At 40.6% G+C, this 8879-nt stretch overlaps 1 protein-coding gene across 2 annotated transcripts in view; it reads left to right on the top strand.

Moving 5' to 3' along the window:
- The window catches only part of LOC113745815 (uncharacterized), a 7565-nt gene extending 3655 nt beyond the window's left edge, over nt 1-3910 (top strand). Inside the window, exons 2-4 of one of the 2 annotated variants that reach the window (XR_003462430.1) lie at nt 2117-2439; nt 2589-2713; nt 3723-3909. Coding sequence is in view for 1 of the 2 variants with exons in the window: in XM_027278908.1 (XP_027134709.1) it covers nt 2117-2439; nt 2589-2713; nt 3723-3870 (596 nt within the window). In the remaining variant the exon portion in view is untranslated. Of the gene's footprint in view, nt 1-2116; nt 2440-2588; nt 2714-3722 lie in introns of both variants that reach the window. The other variant, XM_027278908.1, reaches the window with a different exon arrangement.
- Nucleotides 3911-8879: the final 4969 nt, after the last annotated feature.

The following is an 8879-nucleotide window of genomic DNA, read 5'->3' as shown; positions in this document are numbered from 1 at the left end:
ACTTGACCCGGAGAATGCCCCCAAGACATTCAGAAAGTAAACAACACGTGTAAAAAAATGAAAAAGAAAGGCCCCACTTCGGGGACACTTGGCAGCGTGCCAGGATGGTGGCTCTCTGGTTTCCTATCCAAATAACCTCAAAGTCCAGATGGACTAAGATAACAGCTATCTACACAGATAAGTGTCTCAATGTAAACCATATGTATTAATAGTACTAATGTTAGTATGTAACTATGCATCAATGTGCAGACACCTCATATTCCCCCCTTCGGGACGACACAGAGTCCCGATGAACAGGATATTAACATACATGTTTACAATAACCAAACATAACAGTAACAATAGAGCAACTTAAAGTGTGGAGTCGAAAAACCTGTTTGGCAGAAATCTTTCCAGAAATGTCCCCCAGAAATTATGTCACTGCCGGAGATGATGACATGTTTACTCTGAACATTTTCATAATGTTTACTCTGAACTGTGTCAGCATGTGCAAGGCTGCTTTTAATGTTTGGTAACGCACGTGTACTCTAACGTGTTACTTTTATTCATAGGTAACGCTGTAACGTAACAGATTACTTTTAATTGATGGTAACGTTGTAACCTAATTAACCACTTTCCAAAGTAACTATACCCAACACTGCATATCACTATACTGTGTGTGCGTGCAACGCAGAGCAGATTGCAGACAATCTGTTTGCTGTGTGTCATTATGTGGTCCTGCTTTTGCAACAAGTCTCCTTTATTCTTTTGAATAACTTGCTTCATTTTTTAAAAACCTCTCACCCTACTGTTAATGATATAAAAATAATATTAGAAACAACACTGAATCCAACAACTCTCCTGAATCTCAGTGCAGCCTTTGATACTGTTGATCATAGCATCCTTTTATCTTGAAAACTGGGTTGGACTCTTGGCATTCAAAAGGCTCAGATCTGGGTGTGACCCTGGAGGTATGCAGGTATCCATAGTCTGACGGTTGAATGTTTCTTGGGTTTATACAGTACCTGTGAGGGACTGAGTCAGCCGGCAATGAGACACTTTGCTGGATTGACTGTCAGGCCTGTTGACCTCAGTCATTCAAGGACCTCTTCCAGGTGCCTCAGATGCTCTTCCCAGGTGGTGCTATAGATAATATCATCAAGGTATGCACATGAAAAAATCAGAGAGTCCACCGAGTACCTGGTCCATCAATCTTTGGAAAGTTGCAGGGGCCCCATGCAATCAAATTTTGAAATTGAGTTCAGGTACCTGAAGTCGATGCAAAACCGGATTGTTCCATCCTTTTTTGGAACCAGAACCACAGGATTACACCACTCACTTTTTGAGGGTTGGATTATCCCTAGAGACAACATAAGGTCCACTTCTTTCTTCAGTGACTCCAGAGTGCGCTCTGGTATCCTGTAACTCATACACTTCACAGTTGCAGCAGGCTCAGCTGATGGCTGTACAGCAATGTGTTGGAATTTCTCTTGCCTCTTTTGGTTACGGGGCTTCCGACACTTCCCGGGCTGTGTCTCAAGCTTGACACCATAGAATGGCAAGATACTGAGAACTGGGGAATCTACCTCCTCCTGCTTAGCTTGCGCTGTGGTGACTGCAATATTACAACTTTGCACAGGATTTAACAGATCAAATAGAACAGGCAAGTCATCACCCAAAACCACTGGAAAAGGCAAGTCTGCAACTCCAACATTTAACAGATAGGCCTGTCCATGTACTTCCACGTAAATATCGGCAATGGGATAGAACCTCTCATCACCATGTACACAACAGATGGGAATAGTCTCTAAAGTGCAGATGGTATTAGCTGGCACATATTTCCTGTGTACAAGAGTCTGAGTACTGCCAGTATCAATAAGGGCTTTAACATTTTCTCCATTTATCTTGACATTGGTCATCTTCATGGCCTGCTGAGGCTTGTCAACACTTTGGCGTGGAACAAAACACATTTGAGTGAGCTTAATAGGATTCTTTGAGCACATTGATTTAATATGGCCTTCTTGTCCACACAGGTAACAGGTGGGTGTTTTTGAAGCTCTGTCTTTGTTGTGTGTTTTAAGCTGAAAGAAACAACACCTGGTTATGTATTAAATTTGTCCCCATGTGAACACTGCAGGAATATCCGTGTGTGTGAGTTTACTCATCAAAGATGAACCCAAAGAGACCAACCTAAGAATCTTCAATGTGAGTTCATCCAGAAGCTTTCTGATACTGGAATACAATGCCCCTGGTCGTTATAATCTGCATATTGGTGGACGAAATACCTGGGGATCTGGCTATATCTACACCAACCTGCTCTTTAAACCTCACATAAGTTGCTTGTCTAATGTTCGAATGGACAACTGGACCAGACTCTGTCTCACCGTGGACACTGTGAAGAATGTGGCCCAGGTGTCTAGCGGCTCGAAAATTAGCTTCAGCAGGATTCTGCCTAATCGGGTAAGGAAAGAGTTGTAATGTTCTCCATGTCTGAAAAGTCCTACTTTGACCATAGGACTGCAAACTGTTTATATAATCATCTTTAATCCTCATCATTGTGTCTAATATTATCTTTGTGTCCATGTTCATGTGTGTGTGTGTGTGTTCAGTATGTGTGGTCAGGTGAGCCTGTGAAAGATTTGCCAGGTTTTGATGGTCAGGGGACCAACGTCCAGATATGGGACTATTCTATCGGCTACATAGAAACGTACAACTACATGACTGGCGTCTATGGGTATGTGTGTGTGTTATGTTGCTAACCTTCAAACAAGGTCCACCCCTCCCTGTGATAAACAATATGTTTGTGTATTTCAGTGTATGCCACACAGAAGGGCTTTCGCTATGATTTAATCTGTAAGCTGCAACTGTTATTTTAGCTTTTAAATGTGTTTTCATATACACCAATCAGCCATAGCATTATGACCACTGACAGTTAAAGTGAACCGATTAGACGATTGCGTGGGATACTTCTGTTTTGTCCTCAAAGTTGATGTGTTAGATGCAGGAAAAATGGTCAAACGTCAGAATTGTAGTGACTTTGACAAGGGAATCTCTGCAGCTCTTGTAGGGTGTTCTTGGTCTCAGTAATGGGGTTAGAGGTGGTGCACAGGTCTTGACCTGTGTGTCAGTTGTTGCCCGACGGGCCATAGACGTATGAAATTATCCGGCTACGGAAAAAACGTCAATATATATCGAGTATCACCATTCACCTAAAAAATATTGAGATATGACTTTTGGTCCATATCGCCCAGCCCTATGTCACAGTGCATCACAGTTTGTTGCATGTGGAGCTGTGGAGCCACAGACCAGTCAGGGTGTCCATACTGACCCCAGTCCAAGCCAACAATGGGCACATGAGGATCAGAACTGGACCATGGAGCAATGGAAGAAGGGGGAGGCAATGTGATGCTTTGGGCAATGTTGTCTGTTGGGAAACCTTGGGTCCTGCCATCAATGTAGACCTACCTAAGCATTGTTGTAGACCTTTTTCATGGAAACTATTCCCTGATGGCCTTTGCAGCCAGGATTCAATGGTTCAGGTTTGAGGAACACAACAAGGAGCAAACAAAGTGTTGACTTGGCTGATTGGTGTATAGAATAATATTATAATTATTTTACATATGTATCAATATTCATAAAGCTTTTGGGAACTTTAAATCCATCATTTCAAAATATAATTGTGTGTGGGTTTTGTTTTTTTTTCGGCAAAATCGTGGCTCCGTCCTCACCTGGTCCTCCATCAGTTTCTCTCCCAGAGGAAACGTTCCAATGGAGGACGTCGATAAGCAGCAGGAAGTACATCCAACCCGCAGCGCTTGGAAAAGAAGCAATCCAATAAGAGAGAAGGCGGCCAAAGAGTGTTCTGACTTTAAGAGAAAGCTTTATATATAATAATAATAATAATAATAAAAAGATTTAGCTTGTAGAAATGTTAATTCTTAAAATTTAACCACCGTTAATGAAACAATGTAGAAACTAAGAAGTAGAGGGATACATGAAGTTTAAAGTCTGAGTGATGTGTACTCTGTATCAGCACTCAGGGAACGACTCTTGTGCAATGGTATTACTTTGTCCAGACACTGCACCCTCCTACTTGAACATCCTCATACACATGTTACCTCCTCCAATGAACATGTACACCTAGGGAAATCCAAACTCTTCTTGTCCGTTGTTCTCCGTTTGTGGAACGTCCTACCAGATCAGGGGTGTCCCTCTCTACCTTTAAAAAGAAAATCCTGAAGACCTCCAGCTCTTCAGAGAGGACCTCCTCTGCAAGCACTACCAAAACTGGACATGATAAATCTATCCACCTCTAGCTGTCATAGTATTTGAAGTAACATGTCCTTGTTGCACTGTAACTTGACTGTTTATACGACTACTAGCTCAGCAGTATCTCAGCTTCATTGTGAAACATGCTGGAAAGCACAATTTTGAAGTACTTGTACTTTACTTGAGGAAACTCACATGCGTGCAATAATTCTAATGCTATAATGTATGTTATTTTGTTATATTGGGCGATCCTGCAATATGAATACTTACTTTGGCACTTTGTGTATAGCACATCCTTTAACCTTGTGTCATACTTGTGTATACAAGCTGATTTGTTGAGCTCAGTCAAGTAGTGCTACAATAAAATCATTAAACGGTGAACTGACTGTGTGTGTGTGTGATATTTTAAGGATTAGTAAGGAGAGATGCTAAAACTCTTCATCCCCATAGTGTCTGTCAGCAAACAAAGTTAAAATGTCAACAACACTGTAATTAGTCAAAGAAAGGTAAATGAACATTATATCAAGTCATTTTTATATTTCTGTATTTAGTAAGACATCTGTTGCAATAGCAAAATAATTATTGTACATCATATCTGGGTCACCATTTTACTTTAAGGAGTCGTTAATAACTACACACACCTGGTGGTTTCTGTCTCTGTCAGTTAACAAAGACGTAGGTATTTGGAACTGAACTGTTTGACCCTGAGTAACCCCAGAAGTGGCATGATAGACTAGAAAAAGCACACACATACACACATACACACACCTCTGGGCTGCATAGCTGTAGTGGACTATACTGCGTTGCAAGGCTGTTGATTTTGTGACGGGTCACACATAACTCTAAGGTCATAAGGAGTTAGGAGAAAATATGAAAATATGACTGCGTGACCTAGAGCAGTTTTTTTCCATCCCCACCTGGTCTTTCATCAGCCACACCCAGACGAGAAAAACTGAATGTGCGGCAGCAGAAGCAGCATCCTGTGTGTGTGTGTGTGTTTGTCACCCAGCAGTAAGAGAGACCTGTTTACATTCCCTCAGATAAAGACTGTGTGGATTCACAGAACACACAGAAAGGTCGCTACAAAACTATGCTCTGCGCACTTTAAAAATGTTACTTTTAAATGTATAAACGTTACTTTATACATGTATGAGAGTTTTATTCAAAGGGAACTTAAACGTCAATGAGTAAATGTAAATGGACGATGCTAAAGTGAATTTAGGCCTGTGACACTTGTCATAGTTCAGCTATTTGTCATTTGACAGCAGGAATGTGTTATTCCGGTTTTTGGTTATATGTTATTCTTTGCAATATATCTTACACTACAATACTTACACTAATTGCACATCCCGTACAGTAGTTGGTGCTCTCATTGTCAGAGTATGCGCAGGGAGTATTAGGTCTATGGTGGCGTTATTCAACAACAAAACCCTAAAGAGACAACATGAAGACATTTTTAACAGGGATGAAAAGACAAAGGCGGAGAGAGACGAAGATGATGAGACAAAAGAAAGTCACCCGAAAGCTAAGACTAGGAAATATGACGAAGCGTATGTAGCGCTTGGCTTCACTGTGACTACAGTGGGAGACGAGGAAAGACCGGTGTGTTTACTGTGTCTAAAACAAAAAGACACAGTGCACAGTGCAAACACCATAGCAGAGGAGCTGATACTGCCTGCAGCATTAGACATGCAAGTGCTGCAAAACTAAAAACTATCCCTCTGTCTAATAACACTGTCGCCAGACGTATAGATGACATTCAAGAACAGCTGGTAGATAAACTCAAAGACAAACGTTTTGCCTCACAATTTGATGAAGCTACTGACAGCAACAAAGACTGTTTGTTTATTGCTTATGTACGTTCTGACTTGACAGACTCCCTTTGTGAGGATCAACTTTTTTGTAAATATGTCAGAGACAGAGACACAGCTGAAGAGCTATTCCAAATGCTGGACTGCTTCTTGACTGAGAATGGGCTAAAGTGGGAGAACTTCATTGTTGTTTGCAGTGATGGTGCACAAACCATGGCAGGGAAGAGAAACAGACTTCAGGCATTCATCAAGAAGGCCTCACCTAATGCTGAGTGGACACACTGTATTATACACAGAGAAGCACTTGCATCAAGGCCACTTTCTCATAGAAAACGTCACGAGGTCAAGGAAAGATGTGAAGAAGACGTCATGAGGAGAAAATATGACTTCATTATCAACGTCAGAATTCAAATAATAAATGAATATTGTCCTCCTGTCACAGAAGTCAAATGAAGTGTTTGTTACACTGGTATGGTCGCTCACCCTCCTGTCCACTCATATACAAACATATTAACAAGTTATGGCAAAGATCTTTGATTAATCAACGGTAACTTCATGATAATCTGCAGGACTCTGCATGTCACAGTTACAAACAGTTTGTACTGTGTGTGTGTGTGCAGCTCCACAGTCAACAACAGAACACACTTTATGATCAAACATTACATCATGTCAACATGTACGTTTATATTCACACTCTCTGCTGCATCACACTGTTTTAACACAGCTCATGTTTTCTGGTTGTGAATGACTTTTTGTCATTCACAAAGCCTTCATGTGAAGGCTCCCTGTGGGAACATAGGTTCGAGTCCCAACCTATTCCGACACACACACTTTAAAATGTTACTTTTAAATGTATAAACGTTACTTTATACATGTATGAGAGTTTTATTCAAAGGAAAATTAAACATATAAACGATACGATACACTGACCGAGATAGTTCTTCTGCAACTACTCTGAAGAGTAAATGTAAGTGACGATGGTAAAGTGGATTGACTGCGTGACCTAGAGCAGTTTTTTTCCATCCCCACCTGGTCTTTCATCAGCCACACCCAGACGAGAAAAACTGAATGTGCGGCAGCAGAAGCAGCATCCTGTGTGTGTGTGTGTGTTTGTCACCCAGCAGTAAGAGAGACCTGTTTACATTCCCTCAGATAAAGACTGTGTGGATTCACAGAACACACAGAAAGGTCGCTACAAAACTATGCTCTGCGTCGTGTTAAAGCTGCTGGCGGTGGTGCTGACCGCAAAGTGTGGACAAACTTTGGCTTTGGAGAGTTCTGGAACTACAGGTAGGCACATGCAGACACACACTTTAAAATGTTACTTTTAAATGTAGAAACGTTACTTTATACATGTATGAGAGTTTTATTCAAAGGCAACTTAAACGTATAAATGATACGATACACTGACCGAGATAGTTCTTCTGCTCCGTTTGAATCACTTTGAAGAGTAAATGTAAATGGACCATGCTAAAGTGAATTTAGGCCTGTGACACTTGTCATAGTTCAGCTGTAATTGCACATTCCTTACAGTGGCGCTGTCATTGTCAGAGTATGCGCAGGGAACAAAACCCCAAAGAGACAATATGAAGAAATTTTTAACAGGGATGAAAAGAAAGAGAGACGAAGATGATGAGACAAAAGAAAGTCACCCGAAAGCTAAGACTAGGAAATATGACGAAGAAAAAAGACACAGTGCACAGTGCAAACACCATAGCAGAGGAGCTGCTACTGCCTGCAGCATTAGACATGCTCTCTGTCATGCTGGATGATGCAAGTGCTGCAAAGCTAAAAACTATCCCTCTGTCTAATAACACTGTCGCCAGACGTATAGATGACATTCAAGAACAGCTGGTAGATAAACTCAAAGACAAACGTTTTGCCTCACAATTTGATGAAGCTACTGACAGCAACAAAGACTGTTTGTTGTGTTTTTTTTTTCTTTTTTTGCCTTTTCTACTTTCTTCAGCACATTACTTTTTTAACATAAATTGTATTACATGGATTAACACACACAACAGCGTGCCAGGATGGTCTATGGTACTTCTATCCAAATAACCTCAAAGTGGGTGTGCAAGTGATAAAAACCTGTTTGGCAGCAATCTTTCCAGAAATGTCCCTCCAACAATCTAGACAGGAAAATTCTTTCACGGCCCCTCTGCCTCAGGCGGCCACATATAGTACCAATTAAAAGAAGGAGATTTTTACTCAGTCTATATAATGATGATGTCCCTGCCTATCCCCAATGTCCCTAAATGACTGGAAAAAAAGAATAACTGAGGTCCCAATATATTAGCCCCAAAAATGAATTAAATCAAACACGATAAATTGTATAGATTGCCATACAAAAATAACATTTCATACATGCAATACATATGTTACTTAATTTTCCATTTTTTTCTTTATTTTCTTTTTTTATTTATTTAAACACCAGAACTTATCAGCTTGCAGTTCCTCCGCAGTGTCAATTCCCAATTGCCAATTATATGTTAATTATATGTATTAACCTGTACAGCACTTTGGTCAACCTCTGTTGTTTTTAAATGTGCTTCATAAATAAGGGTTGAGTTGTGTTATTCGACCTGTTATCATTTTTGTTTGGCAGCTGTTCAAGTCTTTGTTAGATCGTTGACTGCTCGTTCATTTCTAAATGATCTGAATCTGCTACCTGTTTATCTCAGACTGTGTTTACTTAAAATAAATGCCTTTCTTTTCAACCATACCTAACACTGATAAGCTCGTACCAGCATTGATGCTATCAATGACTCTCTGTGCAGCCTTGATAAGACCATAGACTAAAGGACTGTCGGCTGCCCTCTC

The sequence above is a fragment of the Larimichthys crocea genome, chromosome VI (assembly GCF_000972845.2).
Source record: "Larimichthys crocea isolate SSNF chromosome VI, L_crocea_2.0, whole genome shotgun sequence".
Classification (NCBI taxonomy): domain Eukaryota; kingdom Metazoa; phylum Chordata; class Actinopteri; family Sciaenidae; genus Larimichthys; species Larimichthys crocea.
The sequence above is the reverse complement of the archived record's forward strand: the minus strand, read 5'-3'. Positions and strand labels throughout refer to the sequence as shown.